The following is a 27,367-nucleotide window of genomic DNA, read 5'->3' as shown; positions in this document are numbered from 1 at the left end:
ATGCGACGTTGGAGGACCGTGGAGTACGCCGGACAAGGAGGGCTTTGTTGTGGGTAATAAATTGGTAATGAGGGAATTTGTTAGTGTTTTTTATTTCTAATAAAGGATTTTTCGGGTGTGTGTTTTTTAACTGTAATTTACAGATTAATCATGGAGGGTGTCTCATAGACGCCTGACATGATTAATCTAGGACTTATTGGCAGCTATGGGCTGCCAATAACTCCTTATTACCCCAATTTGCCAAAGCACCAGGGCAAATCGGGAAGAGCCGGGTACAGTCCCAGAACTGTCGCATATAATGTATGCGGCAATTCTGGGCGGCTGCTGACTGATATTGTTAGGCTGGGGGGCTCCGCATAACGTGGAGCTCCCCATCCTGAGAATACCAGCCTTTAGCCGTATGGCTTTATCTGGCTGGTATTAAAATTGGGGGGGACCTCACGCCGGATTTTTTAATTATTTATTTATTTTACTGCACAGTATAGACACGCCCACCGGCTGCTGTGATTGGGTGCAGTGACACAGCTGTCACTCAGCGTGTGGGCGTGTCTCACTGCAACCAATCATATTTGCCGGTGGGCGGGGAAAAGCAGGGAATACGAGATTGTTTAATGAGCGGCCGGCTTTTTCAAAAAAGGAAAAGCCGCTGGAGCAGAGTGAACGCCGTGCAGCGCCGGTGATCGGGGATCGGTGAGTATGAGAGAGGGGGGACACTTCAGTCACTCGGGGGATTAGCGGTCACCGGTGAATCCTTCACCGGTGACCGCTAATCGGGACGCTACACAGACAGAGCCGCGGAGTCGCTGTAAAGTCCCCTTTACACACTGAAACTTGCTAGCGATGCATGCTGCACAGCGGGAAACAAAGGACCTAGGAATGGTCCTGAACGATTTGTAGCGATCACAACTTCACAGCAGGGGCCAGGTCGCTGATAGGTTTCACACACTGCAATGTCGCTGGGGAGGTCGCTGTAACGTCACAAAACCGGTGACGTTACAGCGATGTCGTTTGCGATGTTGCAGTGTGTAAGCCCAGCTTAAGATACCAGGTATAGATAATAAATCGATGCTAGCACTCCTCAATCTAAAGCCCAACACACAGGTACAGTGTAAAAAATCAAGCAAGGAGCCCAGAGCACTTACCCATTACAACTGACTGCTCGGTGTGGCGTGCTCCGACGCGCACGTTTCGTGACCTTCCTCGGGGAGCCGCGAGACTTTTTTGGATATTATAAGAGGCTGTTTCATATTTTTTGTGATACTTTGGCCACGTCTTGGCCTCACTAGTGGACCCCCATTTCTCTGGTTTGTGTAAAGTATGGAACAGTGTCAAGCATGCTCGCGCATCATTAAATTTGATTATCATAATCTCCCTATTATGTTCTTACTGGCAACAATTATCTGTAAACGGAAATATAAATGAGCTATTTGTTTTGCTTGATTCCTAGATTTCCTAATCAATAGAAGCCAATACAATACTGTCAGCCATTCCCATCGATATACCGCAATTTAATTTCTCTTTAGATAAAAAAGACTGTACAAAAGTAAATAAACTCACCTTGTTAAAAAAATTTTTTTAAAAACGAGCGTATGGAATTGAATTTCCAGGCAAAGGTTATGGCCTTTTATGAACTAACTTGTGTGTATTAAATTAAATTACAGTATATCACAAAAGTGAGTACACCCCTCACATTTTTATACAATGTAAAGTAGTCAGTGTGCAGCCTGTAGAACAGTAAACCTTTGGCATGCCCTCTAAATAACTCAACACACAGCCATTAATGTCTAAACAGCTGGCAAGAAAAGTCAGAACATCCCCTAAGTGAAAATGGCCAAATTGTGCCCAAAGTGTAAATATTTTGTATGGCCACCATTATTTTTAAGCACAGCCTTAACCCTCTAGGGCATGGAGTTCACTAGAGATTCACAGGAGCTGCTGGAATCCTCTTCCATACTACATGATGACATCTTGCCCTCGTCCACCTTCCGTTTGAGGATGCCCCAAAGATGCTCCATAGGGTTTAAGTCTGGAGACATGCTTGGTCAGTCCAGCACTTTTACCCTCAGTTTCTTTAGCAAGGCAATGATCATCTTGGGGTTGTGTTTGAGGTCATTATCATGTTGGAATATTGCCCTGCAACCCAGTTTCCAAACGGAGGAGATCATGCTCTGCTTCAGTATGTCACAGTACGTGTTGGCATTCGTGGTTCCCTCAATGAACTGTAGCTCCCCACAGCTGGAAATACTCATACACCACCATGCCTGACTGTAGACAGGAAACACTTGTCTTTGTGCTCCTCACCTGGTTGCCACCACACACACTTGACACAATCTGACCCATATAAGTTTATTTTGGTCTCATCAGACCATAGGGCATGTGTGACGCTTTGGCAAAACCAGGAAGTCACACATTAGGCCCCCGCACAACACCATCCCTCACAGGGTTACATACAGCCGACCTGAAACCCTAGTAACCCCCCTCAGGGCAAGACAGGCACACCAGTGGGCGGGACTGGGTGTTAGGGAACGCCCACCTATTGGTCTAGACAGCCCGGGGCGGGAAAACAAGCAGTCAAGTCTTTAGTTCAAGTTGATAGGAGTGGAGGCTGGGGCTAGGTGTATCTCCAGCAGAGGAGAAGCTCAAGTTGGACGGTGCCAGGGTTGGAGCCCTGGTACCTTGGCTAGGTGGCAGACGGTGGTCTCCGTCGGCAAGCGACAGGAAGACTGCAGCCGAATATCTAAGGTGGACCGGGACAGGGTTGGAGCCCGCCGGTACCGACACCAGAGACCCGACCCGGAAACAGTGCACAGAGGGAGTACTCGGACCCCGAAGCCAGGACCAGAACCAACGGCCTAGCTAATCAACCGATTGAGGGCAGGATTATAGGTCCTGTCCCAATCAAAGTCCCTAAACCAGACAACCACCCACAGAGAGGGATAGGGCAACCGCAAGGGCCCATAGATCCCACGGGTCAGCGTCAGCGGGCACGGCTCCTCAGACACACAACAAGCTGGGAGCGGACTCCCGTGTTCCATACCGGGAAGTCCAACACAAGCAAACAGTACAGAGGGAAAAGACGGCGACCACCAGCCTGGGTGGGGGACCAGAGTGCAACCGGCCGTGGCGGCCGGCCACCAGCACCTTGGTTTACCAAAAGACTCCGTGATTCATTTAATTGTGAGTAACCAAACATCCCCTGGTACGTCAGGGCGCGCGAGCCCCTGCCATCGCCAAACCCTGCACAGAGACACTGGGTCCCGGGGCAACCATCCCTACCCACGGAGGAGTTAATATCTAGCTGCCACTACATCGCCCCCGGGTATCCCACAACAACAGCGGTGGTGTCCCACTTCACCACACACCGTGGGTGGCGTCACTAACTGAATACGGCCAAGTCCGTACAACTACGTCTCCCTTTTCATTTGGCATGTCCACGTGACCCCCGGGTCCGGAGGATCCCTCAAGCCACACAGCGGGTCTAGATCCGAGCAGCCTGGCTGCTACAGGCGTGGGGGTGGCACACTTCCTTCTGGGTCTGACAGCCATGCAGACCAATGTGATCCAGTGTTCATCACATGGTCTGAGCACTAAGAGGCTGATCCCCCACCCTTGTAATCTCTGCAGCACTGCTGGCAGCACTCATACATCTATTCTTAAAAGACCACCTCTGGAAATGACGCTTAGCATATGCACTCAGCTTCTTTGGTCAACCATAGCGAGGCCTGTTCTAAGTGGAACCTGTCTTGTTAAACCGCTGTATGGTCTTGGCCACCATGCTGCATTTCAATTTCAAAGTGTTGGCAATTTTCTTATAGCCTAGGCCAACTTTATGTGGAGCAACAATTTTTTTTTCAGATACTCAGAGACGTCGTGAGGTGCCATGTTCAGCTTCCACTGACCATTGCGGAGTGTGAGAGCGAAAACAGCAAATTTAACTGCTCCTTATTCACACCTGAGACCTTATAACAATAATGAGTCACATGACATTGGGAAGGGATAATCTAATTGAGCATAATTTGGCTATTTCCAGTTAGGGGTGTACTCACTTTTGTTGCCAACGGTTTAGAAATTAATGGCTGTGTGTAGAGATATTTAGAGTTCATAACAAATTTACACTTCCATACAAGCTGTACACTAAGTACATTGTATCAGATGTCATATCTCACTTTTATGATACACAGTATATGCATTCTTGCAAGAAGAATATTGCACTCTTGACCTATGCCTATGGTGATAACTTTATAACTTTTCTTTTCATCTTCTATCCTTTTTATGCTATCTAAAGGCACTTTTTCTTGAGCAACTACAAGCAAAATATTTACAGAGTCAGGTAATAAAATAAAGTATATTTCTAGCGCTTTCCTAGTGTGCTGAGTTTTATTTTTATTAAAGGGAACCGGTCATCAGGTGGATTCCGCTGTACATAGAATTTAAGGAAAAAAAAGTCCTCCTCTAAAAACATCTTTGAAAATTCAAAATCCTGACATAAATCTTATAAAAATGTTGGGGGGGGGGGTTTGAAGTGACAGTTCATGGCAGAAAACCCACCACATAACAGAGCTGAAGCTATTTGATTGGAAGGGATGGGCTACATTTCATCCAAACTGATGTGCAGGACTGGTCAACAATCCTAAATTTTTAGATGCAGTTATTGCTGTAGAAGGAGGTCACAACAGAAAATGAAATCAAAGTGTCATATACAAGTGCATCTCAATAAATTAGAATTTCATCAAAAAGTTAATTTCAATGTATCAATACAAAAAGGGAAACGCATATATTATATAGAGTCATTACACACAGAGGGATCTATTTCAAGTGCTTATTTCTGTTAATGTTGATGATTATGGATTACAGCCAATGAAAACCCAAAAGTCATTATTTCTGAAAATTAGAATGATTACCACAAAACACCTGCAAAGGCTTCCTAAGCATTTAGAATGGTCCCCTAGTGAGCAACTACTGAAGAAATATCTTTTGCTTCCCTTTTAGAATATAATGTGGCCTCAGGTTTTCACTGGTATATTCGTAAATGTCATTAATGCCGTGGTCAATGCAATCTTAATATATGGACTGAAGATGGGAGTAGAGTAAGTTATTAATCTTTATCATTTAAATATCAATGACAAATAACTTCTAAATGTAGATTTATGAGTATGAATTGCACAGGTGAGAGTCCACGGTGATTTTAGGTCAAAATGGGTTCAAGGTCAACAATTCAAAAAAAGAAAAGAAGCTGAAAAAATAGAAATACAGCATTGCTTATAAGGTTTATTTATTATGCTTGCTTATATAGTATCAACATATTCCATAGCGTTCCGCTCAGCACCCATTGGAGTTGGGACTAGTGATGGGCGAATAGTAACTATTCGTGTTCAGATTGTCCGTAACAAATCCCAAAGAATTATTCCAGTATTCGTTAAGAATAACAAACCTAATGCAAGTCAATGGGGAACCTGAGCATTTTTCTTGTAGTGATGAATACTACTACTACTGAATAGTACTCGGTATTCGGTAAGCGTTATCCGAACACAAATAGTTAGTGTTTGCCCATGACTAGTTGGGAAAAATAAGCTAAATTCCCTTTCAAGTATGACTTTATAACAAAGAGAAAAATCATAGTACCCAGAGGAAACCTAGTCAAATAAGGGAGGACCATACAAACACAGATGTTGTCCTTGATGGGATTTGAACAGATAAACCAGCAATTGAAAAAAAAAAAATTAATAATAATTTTACTCATAAGCTTCATAGCATTTTGGCAAAACAACCTACCAACTGTTATACAAATTTGTAATGTATATGTCATATAGTCTGAATAACAGAATCTTGGGAGAGCCTGCATACGACTTCTAATGTTAATAATAATAATAATAATAATAATTTTATATATATATATATATATAGTATAATAATAATAATAATAATAATAATAATAATAATAATAATAATAATAATAATAATAATTAGTAGTAGTATTAATAGTGGTAGTAGTATTAATATTATTATATTTTATGTATTTTTATGACATATTTTAAGAAACTGATTTATTTTTTCCTCTAGGGGTTCAGCTTGGGCAAACACAATATCCCAGTGGGCAATGGCCATTTTTCTGTGTATATACATAAATGTGAAAAAACTACACGTCGAAACATGGGGAGGTATGTTTAGAATTGCAGACATGAGAGATCTTTTTGGAAACCTTATGTTTTTACTAACCTTTGAGTTAATCGCTTTCTTTATAATTGCAAGTAGAGATGAGCGAACCGATCTGTTAAGGATTGAGTTTGAATCGAAAATTCTTGAAATTCATGGTTTCACAAGCATTCAGTCCTTGTTAGATTCAAACCACGCTTCATAAAGAAAAACTTTCCAGACACAATTTCACATAATACTGAAGCATCAGAGAGTGGGAAAACATTTGCATTGCTGCTCGGGCATGCCCATAATGCCTTGTAGCTTTGACATCTTATGAATTATTATACCATTTACGGTGGAGGTCAGCACCTGGGTCATCACAGATTAGAGGAGAGCAGTTTATATAAGATCTTATGATCAGTGGGGTCCTCTCTATCTCCTGTAGAGTGTAAGCTCTTATGGTCAGTGGGGTTGTCTCTTTTTCCTGTAGAGTGTAAGTTCTTATGCTCAGCGGGGTCCTCTGTCTCTCCTGTACAGTGTAAGCTATTATGGTCAGCGGGGTTCTCTCTCTCTCTTCTGTAGAGTGTAAGCTGTTATGATCAGTGGGGGTCCTCTCTCTCTTTATCTCCTATAGAGTGAAAGCTGTTATGGTCAGTGTTTTTTTTTTCTCTCTCTCCTGTAGAGTGTAAGCTCTTATGATCAGCAGGGTCCTCTCTGTTCTGTAGAGTATAAGCCCTTATGGTCAGTGTGGTTTTCTCGTAGAGTGTAAGCTCTTATGGTCAGTGGGGGTCTCTCTCTCCTGCAGAGTGTAAGCTATTATGGTCAGCGGGGTCCTCTGTCTCTCCTGCAGAGTGTAAGCTGTTATGGTCAGTGAGGTTCTTAACCCAGAGGGAGGCTTCAGCATAGTGCAGGTACCCAGTTATGAGATATCCGTGAAGGAGCAACTGGGCAGATATACAAATGGCCTTTTATATATGCTAAATATCTCATTTTTCTTAGATTTTCCTTAGCAGTAATGCAGGTACATGTTCACACATTCATGGTTTCCATACTTTAGCATTATCAGAGTGCACACTGTCTTTTTTTATATGAGGTTCTCTCTTCTGTAGAGTGTAAGCTCTTATGATCAGTGGGGTCCTCTCTCTGTATCTCCTGTAGAGTGTAAGCTCTTATGGTCAGCGGGGTCCTCTCTCACTCCTGTAAAGTGTAAGCTCTTATGATCAGTAGGGTCCTCTCCCTCTCTTTTGTAGAGTGTAAGCTTTTATGGTCAACGGAGTCTCCTTTCTGTAGAGTGTAAGTTTTTATGGAAAGCAGGGATCTCTCTCCTGTAGTGTTACCTCTTATGATCAAGGTGGTCCTCTTTCTCTTCTGTAGAGTGTAAGCTCCTATGGTCAGTGGGGTACTCTCTCTCCTGTAGAGTTTAAGCTCTTATGGTCAGTGGGTCCTCTCTCTCCTGTACAATGTAAGCTCTTATGGTCAATGGGGTCCTCGTTCTCTTTTCAGTAGTGTGTAAGTTCTTATGGAAAGCAGGGTGCTCTCTCTCCTGTAGAGTGCATGTAAGTTGTAAGTGTTTATTATCAGCAGGGTCATCTCTCTCTTCTGTAGAGTATAAGCTCTTACAGTCAGTGGGGTCCTCTCTTCTATAGAGTGTAAGCTATTATGGTCAGCTGTGTCCTCTCACTCTGCTCTCTGCTATAGAGTGTAAGCTCTTATGGTCATTGGGTCCTCTCTCTTCTGTTCAATGTAGGCTCTTATGGTCTCTCTCTTGCCTGTAAAGTGATTCTCTCATACTCGGAAGAGTCCTCTCTCTCCTGTAGAGTGTAAGCTCTTATGGTCAGCGAGGTTCTCTCTTTAATCCTCCATGTATATTTTCTAAGCAATTACAAGCTTTCCAGTATTGAGATTTGCAGAAATTTATTAACAGCAAATCAAATTTTTGGGGAAAAATTCAACAAAGCTAACGAATTTGAATTTCAGAAGATTTGCTTATCTCTATTTGCAACCAATAAATTCACACCCAAAAGTGATTAGTATAAGTAATATTTTAAGAATGGCAAATATTTTAGGCACATTATTAAAGGGAATTTGCTAGCACGTTTTTGCTATGTAATCTGAGAGCACCATAATGTTTACCCTATTACAATGATATGTCACTTATTGTGATGTGTTTTGCTGTTACGATACAATCAGTATTTTATCAGCAGGAGATTATCACTAGAGGACAACTTGGCATGTTCAGGGGAGTCCCAACCTCATCCCTGGCACTGATTAGCAGCTTTCTATCAATATACATTGTACACAGAAATCAGTTGAGTTCTGCTCATTCTACAGCAGAGAAAACTGATTCTATCATAACTGCTACACATACCGTAGTAAACTGACACATCGCTGGAATCAGGGTCTCAGTTCTCATGATGCGGTCAGATTACACTGTGTGCAGACTTATTAGGCAAATGAGTATTTTGATCGCATGATAATTTTTATACATGTCCTACTCCAAGCTGTATAGGCTTCAGAGGCAACTACCAATTAAGTAAATCAGGTCCTGTGCATCTCTGTAATGAGGAGGGGTGTGGTGTAATGACATCAACACCCTATATAAGGGGTGCATATGTTGCGGGCGGCGGGGCGCTGCGCTTGCTAACGCTCGGGTCCGGCGCTGCTACTCGGTGGCTCAAGCGGTGGGCTGGATCCGGGGACTCGAGCGGCGCTCCTCGCCCGTGAGTGAAAAGGGGGGTGGTTTGTTTGGGGATTTTGTCCGTGACACCACCCACGGGTTGTGATGAAGATGGGCACCACCGCTGCTGGTGACGGGGATCCCGGGAGTGATGGTAGGGAGCAGCTGGGATGCTGTTCTCCCCCTCCGTGGGTAGGGGTTGGTGGTCCCAGGGCCCGGTGGTGTGACGGGGAGGCAGGGTCGGTGAGGTGCAGGGTTGCAGGGACAGCGCGGCGCGGTGCTGGATGGCACTGGTGTACTCACTCAGCAACAGATGCACAAAGTCTCCGGTAAACCAAACGGCTGGATGGACGGGTCCTGCAGCCAGCTGCAGTGTCTCTCCCCGGACAGGTGATGGTGGTTGTCTTTCCCTGCACCTTTGTGTACTGTGTTGACTCCGATGGCTTCCCAACAGTAGTCCACTCCCCGGTGTATAGGTGCCGGAGGAGCCCGTTTTGCCCGCAGGCGCTGGCCCTTGGATCTCTAGCCTGTGGTGGTGGCTGTATATCCTCACGGTGCGGACGGTTGCATTCTGACGGGACTTGGTTGTTAGGGAACCCCGGGGGTTCCTGTCACATTCAAATTTGACTATTGATGGCGGCTCCAAGCCTGGTCGGGGTCCGATGGCCCTGCCTGTGTGCTTAGCTTCACTCCGTTCCCCGATCCGGTACCGGCGGGCGACGCCCGACCCCGGTCCTTACGGCTCTGCGGAGTTCCACCAACTCCTGCAGACAGCCACCACCATCTGCCAACCCTGCTGTCTTGCTGTTTACTCCTATCCCTTTCACCTCCACAACAAAACTGCCACTTTTCCCGCCTCCAGGCCTGTGAACTCCTCGGTGGGTGGGGCCAACCGCCTGGCTCCGCCCCACCTGGTGTGGACATCAGGCCCTGGAGGGAGGCAACAAGGGTTTTGTGTCTGACTAATGTAACTGTCTGGGGGTGGGGGTGGGGGTGTGTTTTGTCTGTGGCTACCTGGCTAATCCAGGGCGCCACACATGCTTATTAGGCAACTTCCTTTCCTTTGGCAAAATGGGTCAGAAGAGAAATTTGAGGGGCTCTGAAAAGTCCAAAATTGTGAGATGTCTTGCAGAGGGATGCAGCAGTCTTAAAATTGCCAAACTTTTGAAGCGTGATCACCGAACAATCAAGCGTTTCATGGCAAATAGCCAACAGGGTCACAAGAAGCGTGTTGGGCAAAAAAGGCGCAAAATAACTGCAAAATAATAAGCGTGAAGCTGCCAAGATGCCATTTGCCACCAGTTTGGCCATATTTCAGAGCTGCAACGTTACTGGAGTATCAAAAAGCACAAGGTGTGCCATACTCAGGGACATGGCCAACGTACGGAAGGCTGAAAAACGACCACCTTTGAACAAGAAACATAAGCTAAAGCGTCAAGACTGGGCCAAGAAATATCTTAAGACTGATTTTTCAAAGGTTTTATGGACTGATGAAATGAGAGTGACTTTTGATGGGCCAGATGGATGGGCCAGAGTCTGATCAGTAAAGGGCAGAGAGCTCCACTCCGACTCAGACGCCAGCAAGGTGGAGGTGGGGTACTGGTATGGGCTGGTATCATCAAAGATGAACTTGTGGGACCTTTTCGGGTTGAGGATGGAGTGAAGCTCAACTCCCAGACCTACTGCCAGTTTCTGGAAGACAACTTCTTCAAGCAGTGGTACAGGAAGAAGTCGGTATCGTTCAAGAAAAACATGATTTTCATGCAGGGTCAATGTTCAATCACATGCATCCAAGTACTCCACAGTGTGGCTGGCCAGTAAAGGTCTACAAGATGAAAAAATAATGACATGGCCCCCTTGTTCACCTGAACTGAGCCCCATAGAGAACCTGTGGCCCCTCATAAAATGTAAGATCTACAGGGAGGGAAAACAGTACACCTCTCGGAACAGTGTCTGGGAGGCTGTGGTGGCTGCTGCACGCAATGTTGATCGTAAACAGATCAAGCAACTGACTATGAATCACTATAACTATTTATGAATGGTAGGCTGTTGAATGTCATTATAAAGAAAGGTGGCTATATTCGTCACTAATTTTTTTGGGTTTTGGTTTTGCATGTCAGAAATGTTTATTTCTAAATTTTGTGCAGTTCTATTGGTTTACCTGGTGAAAATAAACAAGTAAGATGGGAAAATATTTGGTTTTTATTAAGTTGCCTAATAATTCTGCACAGTAATAGTAAGGGTATGTGCGCACGTTGCTTTTTACCTGCTTTTTACCTGCTTTTTTGCTGCTTTTTCTTCTGCGCTGTTTAATGCCAAAATGGATGTGTTCTTCTATTCAAGCAAAGTCTATGGGAATTTGGGTTTCTTGTTCACACTATGTTGTTCAAAATGCTGCCTTTTTGTGGCCGAACTTTGGTCAAAAACTCAGCTTTGCAGTGCAAAACCCAAATGGCAAAAACAATTGACATGTTGCTTCTTTGAAAAGCTGAGTTTTTGACCAAAGTTCTGCCACAAAAAGGCAGCATTTTGAACAACATAGTGTGAACAAGAAACCCAAATTCCCATAGACTTTGCTTGAATAGAAGAACACATCCATTTTGGCATTAAACAGCGCAGAAGAAAAAGCAGCAAAAAAGAAGGTAAAAAGCAGGTAAAAAGCAACGTGCGCACATACCCTTACCTGCACAAACAGATATCCTCCTAAGATAGCCAAATCTAAAAAAAAAAACCACTCCAACATCCAAAAATATTAAGCTTTGATATTTATGAGTCTTTTGGGTTGATTGAGAACATAGTTGATGATCAATAATAAAAAAAATCCTCTAAAATACAACTTGCCTAATAATTCTGCACACGGTGTATATAGCAAAAACTTGGTGACAGATTCCCTTTGAAATCAAATTAACTATGTTTTCAACAGGTCTGTGATGTTCAATGTCGCACTGTCATAGGATGTCATCTGTTAAACAATTACATTTTTGTTTTGTTTGTTTTTTAGCTGCCAGGGCTGCTGCTTTGTCAAATTAGATGGTATTACATAAAAAACATCAATTTGCAATTGCTAAAGTGCTAACTGATTTTTAAACTTCATCTTAAAAAGCAATATTCAATATGAGCATCATAGATTAGTTTTCCTTCTTTGAACGTTCAAGAACAAGCCTAAAATTACGATGTATAATGCCAAGTATTAATACAGTTTAGACATGCAGTAAAATACTGGAAGCCTTTTGAAAACTGTTATACCAATGACTGACTCAACCTATTATGTGCTAAGGTTTCTACAGTTTGGCTTATGTCTTATTTATCTGCACTCACAGGTCAAGCCGAATTAAGAAACACGGAATGTGCTGTGATTGCAATACTCTGCCCTGTTGGCGGGCCTACTGTCCTGAGTTAACTGCCATATACAGTATATGCCTATAAAGCAGTTTGCTAAAGTCAGGAAATCTGCTGGTCAGGTATTGTGATCTGAGCACAGTCCCTGTTTCACAGAAGTGTGAATTTGGCCTTGGATTGGTCAGCAAAAAAGTGAAAAAATGTTGTTTTTGTTAACTATTCAGGGTGGTCCAAAGACTGTCTTCAAGAATGGGGACCTTACATGAGCTTGGCTATCCCCAGTATGCTAATGTTATGCATTGAGTGGTGGAGCTTGGAAATTGGAGCGTTTTTGGCAGGTAAGTTTCCATTTAATTGTCCTTTTTATAAGAAAATTGTTTAAAAGAACTGAGAGTCCTCAGTGGTTGATACCTTTTTATAAGGAAATTTTACATAATTTAACAATATTAGGGAACAACCTATAAAAATGTAAACTAACAGGGGCTGCTACCAGAAATACTATACCAGTGAACAATCCAATGTAAAAAAGTGGGATATATTTTCTGTTCATAAACATTATACTGTAGCAATGTATGATCGTAAAGAATTTAGAGATCAGGATGGAATTTCAAAGATCAAATTGACATGAAACTGTTTTAACTATATGAACATGATTACATCTTCATTTTTGCTTCCAAGGAAACTTTGTCTGTTTTGGGCTTTGATAAACCATTGCCCAACTCAGTACAGATACTGGTACAAAGCATAGGATCATGAAGGACCAGGAATCCATTAAAACATAAATAGCAAATGGTATCCTATATAGGTATTGCTCATCATGAATAATCTGAAGAATAGGACATTTACAGTATACACTATCCTGAAGTTTCAAGTGTATATAGTATTATTAATGTAATAAAAAATAAGATTAGACCATTGAAGGGAAATTAAATTCCCACAGTGGCCTTGATCGCCTTTTAGCAGAAAGGAACATTCTTTTCATACTATCCATGTCCTCTCCCACCTGGAAATAAATCTTTGGAAAATGTTTTCTCTTTCTTCTTTTTTTCCGTCTTTCTTTAAAGGGGTTTTTCTTATTGGACTAAGAACTTACAGGCAGGTAGTTGCTACCCACCTTCCTGTTCTGTCCCACAGAACGCTCTCCTGGCTAAGGCTACTTTCACATTTCCGTCATTTTCCCTTAGTTACAGTCCGTCGCTTTGAGAAAAAATTGAATCCTGCAAAATAATTTGCAGGATTCCGTTTTTTTCCCAAGGAACTTGTATTAACGACGGATCACGACTAATGGCCTTGCGTTGCATCCGTCGTGCAACTGATCAGTCATGGAATGACTGACCGTCGGCCGGAAGCCAACGCACAATGTAACGTTTTTCCAAGTGTCGAAACGATGCACTGCGTAGGAATCCGTTGCAATCCATCAAGAGGTATAATGGTTGTCTATGGTGCAGGATTCCGCTGTAATCCGTCGCATGACGGAATCCAGTGCTGGATTCCATAATTTTCTACTGAGCATGTGTACCGCCCCGGGGCTCAGCCGGCTGCCGAGCCGCTCGGATCCGTGCTTGTCGGTGGGCGGCTCGAGCTTCTCCCGGATCCGGGGGGGGGTCACATCGCTCTGAAGGGATGCTGGCGCTACGTGAGGGGTGGTGTTCGGTGGGGAGGTTCACGGCCGGGGGCCGCGGTTGTTTGGGGGTTAAGTTTGTGACGCCAGCCACGGGTTGTGGTGAGTGAGTGGACACCACCGCTGGTGTTGACTAGGCTCCCGGGGACGGTGTTGTCCAGCTTTGTGTTGATCCCCTCCATGGGCAGGGGTTGGTGGCCCCAGGTGCCCGATTGGGGTGAGAGGTACGGTGCGATGCGCTGTCCAAGGGCACTGTTGTACTCACTATTATAAATACACCGGAGTCTCTGGTAAACCAAAAGGATGGTGGTCGGTGCCCGCAGCCGGCTGCGCTTTGCCCCTTACTCAGGTTGGTCGTCCCTGCCTTTCTCCTGCACCTCTGTAGTAGAATGCTGACTTCCTTCGCTTCAGCGAGTGGATGTCGGGGGAGCCCGTTTGCCCACAGACGCTGGCCCGTGGGATCTCTATGCCTGGGCGGTGGCTTTCTATCCCTCTTGTTGGGGTGTTGCCTTCAGTTGGGACTTGGGTGGGAAAGAACTTAAGGTCCAGACCCCAATCAGTGAATTCGACTCGGTCCAGTGGCTTCTGGGCCTCGTACTGGGTCTACCCCTCCTGGTGCTCCGGTTTCCGTTCGGGTCCCCGGTTCGGTACCGGCAGGCCACTACCCTGTCCCGGTCCCAGACGGTTCCACAGGCTGTCTTCCCGGCTCCTGCAGGCGGCCACCACCATCTGCCTCCTGGCCACAGGGTATCTGGGCTCCTACCCAGATCCCTGACAGACGTTACTCCTCTCTACTCCACTTCACCTCCTCTCCTTTTCACTTCACTAACAGGTCTCTCTGTTTTTCCCACCTCAGGCTATCCGAACTCCTCGGTGGGCATGGCCAACTGCCTGGCTCCGCCCCCGGGTGTGAACGTCAAGACCTGAGAGGGGTGACTCAAGGTTTTTATGTTGGCTTTTGATACCTTTTTAGGGGCTGGTGTTTGTGCAGGGGGCCTACCTGTGACTACCTGGCTAGTCCAGAGCGTCACACATGCCCAGTATGTACACAATAACATTGCAAGGTTCCAAAGCTGGTACGATGGATCTGTTTTTTATCTATCGCATCAGTTGTACCACAATCTGCGACTGATGCATCGCATCAGTCACAAAACGCATTGTGACTGATTGAAAAAAACTGATGTGTGAAAGTAGCCTAAGGAGGTTCTTGATTCTTTTGAGCTCACCTCAACAGAGCAGCTCTTTCTCTTCCGGTCTATTCTGCCAACAGTGCTTCACTGCCAACATCATGTTGATTGATTGCTGGCCTCCCAGCAGTTAGGTAGTGAGTAGCCAGGTGTCAATAAGCATGACCGTCAGAGACGCCCCTATTGACTGAGCAGAGTGGAAGAGAAGAAGCTGCTCTGTCAACATGACGTTGATGGATGAATTACCATCAGGGGCGGTCGGTGTCTGCTCTGAACAGAGCAGAACAGACAGGTAGTTAGCAACTGCCTGTCAGAACATTTTAATCCCAATAGCAACAACAAACCTGGATAACCCTTTTAAAAAAGATCTGCCAAAAATGGTCAGTGTATTTTATTCTAGTTGTTTTAATCTGCCAAATGATTCCATCTTTGTGATTTATTGCTAATTTTTATGGTCTTTATCAAGGGAGCGTTGCTCACAGGATTCACTCTGGGAAGTGTCTTTAGGCTACTCTATGCAATTACCCTGTGATCAACACCCTTTGGTAGATACCAGAAAAATGAGTTATCAAATAAAAAAAACCTCATATCATCACAGCCCTCCACACACACTCATATACACACTCATACTGATACACACAGACACAGCAGGTCGCACACACAATCACACATCAGATCGCACACATAATCACACATCAGATCACATACACACACACTCACAGTATCCGGCGATACCGATTGCTTCCAGCAAGCAGGGGAAGATGGGACGCAGTGCAGTGAAGTGCGAGGACCTGTGGTGGAATGCATGGAGGACTCGGCAGTGGAACGCAGTGATGTGTTCCATCACAGGTTCTCTATGCGTTTCTTGCCAGGATTCTTGCCAGACAGAAGCAATCGGTATTGCCCAATGTGGTGAGTGTGTGAGCGATCTGATGTGTGATTGTGTGTGTGATCTGATGTGTGATTGTGTGTGTGATCTGATGTGTGTACAATGTGAAGTTTGAGTGTGATCTGATGTGTGTGGGTTGTGCGATCTGATGTGTGTGGGTGTGCGGTCTGATGTGTTTGGGTGTGCGTTCCACTGCAGGTCCTCCCGTTCAGCTTCCCGTGACTATGATTGTAGCATCTTCTGTCTTCTTTCTTTTGTGGGTGTATTTTTTCTATAATGAAGTGTCCTGCGGCATTAGATTTAAGCCTTACACTGAAAATTCCTGCTAGGGCTTTTTGGGGGAGGGCTTATTTTTGCAAAAACATGGTATTTACTTTCTTTAACATTTATCCAAGTCATAAATCAAATCAGAAAAATATATTGTAAACCCTATTGAACATGAGACTCCAATGCATAGTTTTATTATCCAATACATACAGAATTATATTCATTATTAAATCAATTACACGTATGTCTGTTACACATTCATGAAAAGATTAAAGCATATAACTAGAGATAACACTGACCACATCAAAAACAACAAGAGACACAAAAGGGAAATAAGGTAAATGAACAGTGACCACCAGGGAAAGGTAGGTAGAGATCAATGTAGTTACTAGGTGACTGAATAAGAGTCTCACACTGACAGATGGATATTTGCCCATTTTGTCATTAATCAAGGCCAAGATGTATTCTCAGTTCTTAGATTCTAGTGTTTAGATCAAAAGAGGAAGACGATGAGGTCTGTTTCCACTTGACTTAGGAAAGTCTGACTTCCGGCTTTGCCGTGCCGTACTGACCCAAACCCGAAACCCATCTTTTTCAGATTCTTAACCTAATATAAGACACAAAGACTGCATGACATTGGATGTAAAAGGCCACAGCAGCCCCGTTTATTATCACCAAAATAATCAATAACATTTTATCCATAAACATAGTAATAACTCCATAAAACATAACCACTAGCAAAGGGGGGGAAGTAAGTGAAGAGTCCCGTTGTACATGATTGAAACATCAGTTCCACCATGTGCACCACACCAGCTCGAGGACACCCAGCCGAGTGTTGCCTAACCACTGTCCCACTGGGACCCAGTCCAGCAAGGACCCACATTAACATGTCCCGCCGTGACCCAGCACAGCAGGGGCCCACCTTAACCAACTATACCATTGCACCACCAGGAGCATCCAAAAAACTGACCCGCACATCGAACAAATGTGAACAGGTGCTAGCTGAAAAAACATAGTAACTATAAAATGCATACAGCTGCACACTGAAAAGCCAAAAATGTATAAGGGGAAATATGGTACTGCATTACTGCAAAAGAGAGATATTTAGTTTATGTATTGGCCAATGCATGTAAGCCTGGAAACCAATGGCACGGTAATCTCTGTATTCCGGGAACCTAACTTAAATGCCACTATCTAGGTTAAAAACATCCATGTCTGGTCAAAATGCCACTATTTGGACTACAAACCTCCATGTATGGGCAGCTAGGCTCCTGCTATAAAGGTTATGAATACAGCCAGGTCTTAGGGCGGAGTGCTCAGTCAGAAAGACTCACTACAAATATCCAAAAAACTGACCCGCACATCCAACAAATGTGAAAAGGTGCTAGCCGAAAAAACATAATAACTATAAAATGCATACAGCTGCACACTGAAAAGCGAAAAATATATAAGGGAAAATATGGTACTGTATTACTGCAAAAGAGAGATATTTAGTTTATGTATTGACCAATGCATGTAAGCCTGGAACCAACGGCAAGGTAATCTCTGTAATCCGGGAACCTAACTTAAATGCCACTATCTAAGTTAAAAACATCCATGTCTGGGCAAAATGCCACGATTTGGACTACAAACCTCTATGTACGGGCAGCTAGGCTTTTTATTGCAACCCCAGGGGTAACCCGTTCCTGCACTGGGTTCCCCCCCGCTCTTTGTGCAATCCATCGACTTCAAATAACCCCCTCCTTTCCACCGACTGCTGCAACAAGGTCAATCCTGTTCGTCTCTCCATATCAATCTCCAGAAATCTTGAAACAGGGCAGGTGGGCGGGACAATTCCGGATGTCTGCAGGTACTGAACGAACATCCCACCCCATAACCCAGCCCTATATACTCCCTTACCACTGACCTCCCCCTGACCAATTACATGGCCCCTCAGCTCCTATAACTACACCTCCCACTTTTTCCCCACACAAAATGCCCTACACCTTAACCCCTTGCTATCCCTCAGGCCTAGCATCCCTTCTCAGTCATGTTGCCCTGCCTTGAGCCCTTTCAGGGCAGGCATCCGGGCTCTCTATCTTGCAATAAGACAACAGGCTTATTTTAAGATATGTAAAAGTTGTTTCATAGCAAGTATCCTCTGAGAAGGTGTAAGAGAGGTATGGTAAGCGGTCCATGGGGATTTCCCAGACAAGGACATTTTGAATAAGAAAATTTCTTGTAATGTTCATCACCATGAAGCATATATATTTCATTTTAGGTCTTATCAGTGTGGTACAACTCGGAGGTCAAGCTGCAATGATGCAGTTGGTAACAATGGCAGTAATGGTAAGTTACTTATCATTTGATAGTAGATTCACAATGACTTATACACAATATAATATAAAAAACTAAAATACAGGGGTCTAGGGCAATTCTCATGATTAAATATATTAAATATATTAAAAATAATTAAGTAATAATTTTTATATGATACATATCAGCAAACTATTTTAATGGGTTCCTCTAAAGTATTGCACTCTTCCAACAAATGGTCTCAGTATTATATTACAGAAGACAATACAATAACTGAGCTGTATTAGTGCCCTCAGGTTCTATAATTTCCAGACTTGAGTGCCACTGATAGACTCATTAGTGTGATTTTTGTATTAATCCTGACGTTAGGCTACCATGCAGACTGGTGAAATGGTATTATGTGTTAAGATAAGCGTGGTAGGCAGGGGCTAACTGTAAAGCTGGTGTCACACATAACGACAACGACAACGACGTCGCTGCAACGTCACCATATTCTGTGACATTGCAGCGACCTCAACAGCGACGTCGCTATGTGTGACACATAACAACGATCAGACCCCTGCTGCGAAATCGCTGCTCGCTCCTGAATGCTCCAGGTCATTTTTTGAACGCTGCTATCCCGCTGCGCCATGCTGATAAGCTGATAATCCTTTTGTTTGACACCGCAGCAGGGACGCTACGCTACGCCTGAAACCACACAACGACCGTCGACGTCGCTATGATCGCTGCTCCGTCGCTGCTTTTTATAACATGTTTGACAGCTTACTAACGATCATCTATAGTCGCTGCTACGTCACAGAATATGGTGACGTTGCAGCGACGTCGTTGTCGTTGTCGTTATGTGTGACCCCAGCTTAAGTGGCCTTCCACGTGTTAATACCTGTGGAACCTCCACACCTGCATATAGGAGCTTATACAGCAGTGTAAAATGTTGGCTCCCGTTATAGGTGACAAATAACAGGCCTAGATGTCAGCTGAGCATAGTGTGTGAATTGTTACCAAGATCTAATGACTGAAGGTCCAATAGGGATCCAGTGAGTCACGAGACAGAGACGCAGGCAGAAATTTAACCACGCTCAGGTTAATGATGGGATTAGGGGAGGGAATGGATATAAGGAACAATATTTTCAACTCTTCCCCCAGATTACTACACTAATGCAATACAATCAGATATACTCGTGGAACAGTGTGTTAGCCTCAGGGTTCCCCAGATAGTGTTATACCGCAAAATCAGGAACAAATTTACCTAGTAAAACTCCGGCTGAATAACTAGCACAGCTACAGGGGGATGTAAATCATTTGAGTGTATCTCCAGAGGAATCTCTGAGGCTTCACACTAATTTGCAACTTATCCACTTCTATCTGCAACACAACACATAAACCAGAGACACAGCATATGCATATATACTCTAAGCAATTGGTATAACTGGGTATATCTGAACTGAAGGTACCGTTAGACTTGGCAATGTCTGTCACAGGCCTGTGAAGAGTCCCGACCTCAGCCGCTTCCAGGGTCTTGGGTGCCAAACAATGGAATCCCACATACACAAACAAATCTGTCCTCTCTATTTCACATCGTTCAAAGGCCTGCGACCACGCCACTCACAGTTCTGTAGGCACAGGGATGATAGTCCTCCGCCTGGGTGCCATCCTTTAAGGGGTTCTGTAGCACATCCCTTCTCCAGTCTCACAAGGGTTCACCGCTCTCTTCTAAGGGGGAAAGCTTCTTCTCACTCTCTAGTCGCATAACCGTCTGAGCTCCGGGCAGCAAGAAAGCACAGTCTGGTCTCTTGTTTTCCAGGCACGTCCTGTCCATGTTGCTCCCTCTCCACCAAGCTCCCACCTTTTTCAAGCAAGAAATCTCTGAGTCCTAGTGCCCTCTCCATTCTCTCCACACTTGATGAGTCACACACAGAGGGAGGGAACTTGTTAGGATTTACAGCACAGATCACAGCACTTTTTACACTGTTACAAAGACACACTGTCAGAGAGCAGCATTTCACAGTTCCAAGTGTGAGTGCCAGTAGAAACGCTGTGATTTCAGGGAGGAGTGTGCACTGCGGTGTCAGATCACCACACCTGTCACCAATCACTGAAGTGTCGCAGGGTGACACCGCACTAGTAGTTGCTCACAGAAATGTTCTGATCTGGTCTCTGCGAGGAACTAGTGTGCCGCCCCGTGCCAGCAGCCGGCGCTGCTCCAATCCGGGCCTGCTGGGGTGGTGGCTCGAGGGTCTCGTGGACACGCAGAATAAAAAGGGGGGACGTAGATGTACGGGCTAGGCCGTAATAAGTTTGTGACGCCACCCACAGTGTGTGGTGAAGTGGGACAAAACCGCTGCTGTTGTAGGGCACCCGGGGGAGATGTTGTGGCAGCTAGTTGTTAATCCGTGGGTAGGGATGGTGGCCCCGGGACCCGGTGTCTCTGTGCAGGGTATAGTGACCGCAGGGAGTGCTTGTGTACTCACAGTTAATAAACCACACAAGTCTCTGGTAAACCAAGGTGCTGGTGGCCGGTGCCGCGGCCAGTTGCATTCGGGTCCCCCACCCGGCTGGTGGTCTCTATCCTTTTCTCTGCACTGTTTTGTGTAAGGTGGACTTCCTAGCGTGAAACTCAGGAGTCTGCTCCCGGCTGGATGTGGCCTAAGGAGCCGTGCCCGCAGACGCTGGCCCGTGGGATCTATGGGCCCTGGCGGTGACCTCTTATCCCTATTGGTGGGCTTTTGTCTTCTATGAGGAACTTTCGGTGGAACAGAACCTCTAGTCCTGGCCTCAATCGGTGAATTAACCAGTCCGCTTGTTTCCGGTTCTGGCTTCAAGGTCCGAGTAGCCCCTTTGTGCTACGGTTTCCGGGTCGGTTCCCCGTGTCGGTACCAGCGGGCTACAACCCTGTCCCAGTCCCCCTCGGTGGCATGTGTCATAGCGGGGGCTGCGGACAGGGATAAGTTCAAGTCGCTATTAAATTGATAGCCTTGTCTTAAATTAAACTGACTGTTCCTATTAGCTGACACTGGGTCCCTCACATGTATTTTGCTGGCTTTTTCTAAGTTCAGGATCTGGTGCATCTTTAACCAATTTAAAGGTGTTTAGATGATTGATAGATAATTCAATTACAGACTATCCCATTGAGTGTATACAGTTAGCCCCTGCATACAGCGCTTATCTTTACACTTATAACACTAATTCAGCAGTCTGTATGGTAGTCTAGCATTGGTATATTTTACAAAAATATCACAACATTTAATAAGTCTTTCAGTGGCACTCAGATCTGTAAATTATAGTACCTGAGTGCATTCACACTTGTTAGAGGAGGATCGGTACCATTGCTAAAGATAACTGGAACCTTATTTACTCTTTATTGCCCAGCTCAGTTTAATTGTATTACACATTGTAGCTAGCTGGCTAGTCACCTACTAATGACCCTTAAAGCAACTTATTTTAGAGGGGCATTGGCTATTATTAAAAACAGATTGAAATTATTGTGTTGTCTTCTGCAGTATAACACTGAGACCATTCCTTGAAAGAATATGGTGCTTCCATGTCCAGAACAGTCCAATCCATAATACTGTCACACTAGTTAACACACACACATATATATATATATATATATATATATATATATATATATATATATATATATATATATATATATATATATATATATATATATATATATATATATATATATATATATATATATATATATATATATATACATATATATATATATATATATATATATATATAAAAATGTGGTATCGCTGTAATCGTAGTGACCTGAAGATAGGAGCTGTCTTATCACTTTTATGATACGGTGAACGTCATGAACAAAGAACTATAGTCTTCATATACAGTGATGCAAAAAACTTTTCTTGTGCAAAAAGGCATTTTTTAGTGTGATAGTGGCCTCAAAAATTATATCAATGTGGTAACGCTGCAATCGTACTGACCTGAAGAAAAATGCCACCTAGTTAGTTATACTGAAAGGTGAATTGCATAAAAAAGAAATAAATAAAGCAAATTCTTGAACTGCTGTTGATTTCTTCATTCTGACTCCTAAAGACCACAGTAAAGGGGGCTTTACACGCTACGATATCATTAATGTTTTATCGTCGGGGTCACGTTGTTAGTGACTCACATCCTGCGTCATTAACGATATCGCAGCGTGTGACACTTACCTGCGACCTTAAGTGACCTAAAAAATGGTGAAAATCGTTCACCATGGAGAGGTCGTCCCAAAACCAAAAATCGGTAATGGTTGATTATTGATGTGGTTCGTCGCTCCTGCTGCAGCACACATCGCTGTGTGTGACACTGCAGGGACAAGGAACGTCTCCTTACCTGCCACCGGCCACAATGCGGAAGGAAGGAGGTGGGCGGGATGTTACGTCCCGCTCATCTCCGCCCCTCCGCTTTGATTGACCGGCCGCTTAGTGACGTCGCGGTGACATCGCTGTGATGCCGAACATCCCTCCCCCTTGAGGGAGGGATTATTCGGCAGTCACAGCGACTTGGGGTATGGGTACAGCAGAAGAGGACCCCTGTACCCATACCCCATGCCTCGGCTGTGGCTGCGCTGGGTCATCGCTGCGAGGCAGCACCTCAGGCCATGTCACCGCGGGACCTTCCACAGAGGGCGCCAGTTGTGGACAGTGTAGTGGAAGGCCCGTGGGGCCCGACCCGTGCGCAGGGGCAAGCAGCTGCCCCCTACTGGGACAGGGAACCGACCCCGCTGGGCCGAGAAATCGCGGAGAGGGAGAAGCAGAAGGCTGAGCTGATAGCCCGCACGATTCAGGAGAAGGAGTACCTCCGCAGAGCCACCTTCCGGGAACGGGGCCCGATATATGAGGGGCAGGTGCGAAGATTCGACCCCCACCGGGGGTATGGATTTATTTATGAGCCAGGCATGAAGGCCGAGGTGTTCGTGGCCCGCCAGGATGTCAATGTCCATCTACCAACGGGCACCCGGGCCGTGACTTGCTCCCAGGCGATCTTGTAACTTACACGCGGCACTGTGGAGAGAGGGGCTGGTATGCCCTTGACGCCAAAGTGAGAGGAGGCCAGGAGGCCCAGGTACCAGCCCAGTCCCCTCCCCCGTCCTGCAGCGTGGACCTGAAGTGAGGCAGCGGTCCCTCCGTTGCACCGTTGTCCCCGTTGGGACCCTCAGTACCGTTACCCCCGTTTAAGAGAATGAGTGACTGAAAGTAATTCAAACCGAGCAAATAACCTGATTGACACTGTGATTGACCCGGCCGTTGCCGGTAAGTTGTCCCCGCAGGGACCCTTTGTACTGTTGGCATGAGGAACTCTTCATGGACATGCCTGAGAACTTACAGGGCACCCACGAACTTGTGGGATTGTAAATAAGTTGGGGGAATGTTTTCCGTTGCCGCCTCCGGAGAGGCAGATTGGAGGAAGGGCCCGCAGCAGAGCTGGCTGGGGCCCGGCCACCACCAGGACCGGTGGCCATCCTCTGGGGGTCAGGGGTCCCCCATGGACGTGGGGTCCCCTGAAGTGACAGCCGGGTGCGAGGCACCATACCCGTTCCTGCTCGGGCAGCCTGGATCAGGACTGCGGTCAAGGGGTGCTGCCCACTTCTTAGGGGCAGCATCAGGGCTAGGTTGCTTGGGTGGGAGAGCGGAAGCCATCCGTCCGTTGTTAATAAAATTGTATATATATGTGTTTTGCAACGTTCAAGTGACCTGCCTCCCGTAAGGGAAGATTTGAAAAGTATACCGTGTTCTTGTTTTTTATATCTTTGCAGTTAAATAGAAAAAAAAACCGGTGATGGACGGGCAGCCCGCGGATGGTCTGCATTTAAACAAGGGGGAATGTGGCACCCTGGACTAGCCAGGTCGTCACAGTTACTGCAGCACACCTACCCCCCACCCCAAGACAGGCACATCAGCCAGACACAAAATCCTTGTTGTCTTCCTCCAGGGGCTGATGTCCACACCAGGTGGGATGGAGCCAGGCGGTTGGCCCCACCCACTGAGGAGTTCACAGTCCTGGAGGCGGGAGAAGGAAGCAGTTGAGTAGAGTAGAGTAGAGAAGAGTTGAGTTAGGGAAGTGGAAGTGTGAGGAGTAAACTGACCGTATTCGGGTGTGTGGCCCGGGCACTTGGAGCAAGGTTGGCAGACGGTGGTGGCCGTCTGCAGGAGAGGCAGATCAACGTGGAACCGTAGGACCGGGGACGGGCGATGGCCCGCCGGTACCAAACCGGGGAGCGAAGTGAAGCCAGCACACACCGGCAGGGCCTGCGGACCCCAACCAGGCTTGGAGTCACCGTTAAAAAGGTCAAATCCGTTAGTGACCGGAACCCCAGGGGTTTCCTAACAGCCAAGACCCGATAGAAGGCAACCGTCTGACCAGTAGAAGGAAATACAGCTACCGCCACAGCTAGAGTTCCAAGGGCCAGAGCCTGCGGGCAAAAGGGCTCCTCCGGCACATATACACGCTGGGGAGCGGGTTACCGTTGGGAAGCCTTCGGGACCGAACATACACAAAGGTGCAGGGAAAGGCAGCCACCGCCAACTGTCCGGGAGAAGCCACAGCAGCCGGCTGCGGGACCCGTCCATCCAGCCGTTTGGTTTACCAGAGACTTTGCGTGCATCTGTTGCTGAGTGAGTACACCAGTGCCATCTGGCACCGCGCTGCGCAGCGCCTGCGACCCTGCACCTCACCAACCCTGCCTCCCCGTCACCTCACAGGGCCCCGGGACCACCAACCCCTACCCACAGAGGGGGAAAACAACATCCCAGCTGCTCCCTACCATCGCTCCCGGGATCCCCGTCACCAGCAGCGGTGGTGCCCAACCTCCCCACGACCCGTGGGTGGCGTCACGGACTACAACCCCAAACCAAACCACCCCTTTCACTCACGGTGCTCCCCTTCCTCCCGAGCCCTGACATGTGGCCAAACAGTACTGTATAGTCACATGTGCGGTATTGCAACAATCAGGAAAAATTGTGTAACACATTTTGAGGCCCTTTTTCCTACTCCCCTTGTGAAAATTGGAAATCTGGGCTAAAACTTTTTAGTGGTAAAAATGTAATATTCCCGTCGCCACAACAGCGCCAGCAGAGAGATAGGTCTCCCCCTTCATTTGGACAGGAAATCCACTAAAATAAAAGGGTGGCACCTCTCTACCGTATCAGTTCGGTTTCCTGTCCCAGGATGGGAGACTCAGAAGTGCTGTGGTGCTGCCACAGTGAAGGACGGCGTAAATGTTGTGTCCGCTCGGCTCTGCCCACACACACCGCTTGCACGGGGGCGTGGAGTCCGTTAGAAAAAAGGGACTGTTGGGGCATTACTATCTTGTGGCTTGGTCTCACTGCCTCTCAGCTTGCCCCTGGCTCTTGACGTCACTGGTGTGCCCACGAGTTGGTGCCTCCGATCTTATACTCCTGAGCTTGTGCCTCCGGGCTTGAGCCTCTTACATCTGGCCTTTGTGCTAGGGCCTCTGTGCTTGTGCCTGGCACCTGTGTTTGTGCCTGGCGCCTCTGTGCTTGCCTGGCACCTCTGTGTTTGTGCCTGGCACCTCTGTGCTTGTACCTGGCACCTCTGTGCTTGTGCCTGGCGCCTCTGTGCTTGTGCCTGGCGCCTCTGTGCTTGTGCCTGGCGCCACTATGTTTGTGCCTAGCCCCTCTGTGCTTGGGCCTAGTGTCTCGGTGCTTGTGCTTATTGTCTCGGTGCTTGTGCCTGGCTCATCCATGCTTGTGCCTGGCGCCTCTGTGCTTGTGCCTAGTGCCTCTGGGCTTGTGCCTAGTGCCTCTGGGCTTGTGCCTAGTGCCTCTGGGCTTGTGCCTCATGCCTCTGAGCTTGTGCCTCGTGCCTTGTGCCTTGCGCCTCTGGGCTTGTGCCTCACGCCTTTGGGCTTGTGCCTTGCACCTCTGGGCATGTGCCTCATGCCTCTGAGCTTGTGCCTTGTGCCTTGGGGCTTGTGCCTCGTGGCTTGTGCCTCGGGACTTGTGCCTCATACCTCGGTGCTTGTGCCTCATACCTCTGGACTTATGTCTCGTGTCTCTGGGCTTGTGCCTCTGGGCTTGTGCCCTGTACCTCTGGGTTGTGCCTAGTGCCTCTGGTCTTGGGTCTAGTGTCTTGGAGATTGGACCTAGTGATTCTGGACTTGTGCTTAGGGCCTCTGAGCTTGTACCTGGTACTTCTATACTGGTATCTTGAGCCTCTGGGCTTGTGCCTAGTGCCTCGGGGTTTGTGCCTAGCGCCTCTGGGCTTGTGCCTAGCGCTTCTGTGCTTGTGCCCAGCGCCCTTGTGCCTAGCGCCTTTGTGCTTGTGCCTAGCACCTTTGTGCTTGTGCCTAATACATTAGTGCTTGTGCCTCGTGCCTCTGTGCTTGTGCCTCGTGCCTCTGTGCTTGTGCCTCTGTGCTTGGGCTTTGTGCCTCTGAGCTTTGTGCCTAGTGCCTCTGAGCTTTGTGCCTGGCGCCTCTGAGCTTTGTGCCTGGTGCCTCTGAGCTTGGGTCTGGCGTCTTTGAGCTTGGGTCTGGTGCCTCTAAGCTGGGGCCGGGTGCCGCTGAGCTTGAGCCTGGCGCCTCAAAGCTTGGGCCTGGTGCCTCTGAGTTGACGCCCTTTGGTGGCTTTGCGCCTTGCGCTTTAAAAAAAAATTAAAAAAAAACAAACTGAAAACATTTGACCAGAGTTTATTGGTCAGCATTCCATTGGCACTACTGGGGGTTGGTTAGTATTATGACTGTTGCCAGCGCGCTCGGCTGGGGGTCTCACCGGGGAGTCACGTAGCTCACGGGGGGTGGAATCTCTTAGCATTCCGGGGCTCTTCCATTTTTGGGGAATGGTGTACTTTTGAGAAAGCTCTTCACGCTTCTCCTCTGCCAGCAGGTAGCTATGTACGGATTCTGTCGAACACCAGGATGGTACATGGTCAACCGCACTAATGAGTCTAGCACAACACACATTCTCCGTGGGTCCAGTCCACTAATT

General features: G+C 46.5%; 1 protein-coding gene across 1 annotated transcript in view; it reads left to right on the top strand.

The window, feature by feature from the left end:
* LOC142290258 (multidrug and toxin extrusion protein 2-like) overlaps positions 1-27,367 on the top strand; it is a 190,575-nt gene that overhangs the window by 97,866 nt on the left and 65,342 nt on the right. The window contains exons 6-10 of the mRNA XM_075334212.1: positions 4,286-4,330; positions 4,990-5,087; positions 6,061-6,158; positions 12,376-12,489; positions 18,376-18,443. Coding sequence (XP_075190327.1) covers positions 4,286-4,330; positions 4,990-5,087; positions 6,061-6,158; positions 12,376-12,489; positions 18,376-18,443 — 423 coding nt within the window. The remainder of the gene's footprint in view (positions 1-4,285; positions 4,331-4,989; positions 5,088-6,060; positions 6,159-12,375; positions 12,490-18,375; positions 18,444-27,367) is intronic.

The sequence above is a fragment of the Anomaloglossus baeobatrachus genome, chromosome 2 (assembly GCF_048569485.1).
Source record: "Anomaloglossus baeobatrachus isolate aAnoBae1 chromosome 2, aAnoBae1.hap1, whole genome shotgun sequence".
Lineage (NCBI taxonomy): Eukaryota > Metazoa > Chordata > Amphibia > Anura > Aromobatidae > Anomaloglossus > Anomaloglossus baeobatrachus.
Note: the sequence above shows the minus strand (reverse complement) of the source record. Positions and strands in the feature narration are given on the sequence as shown.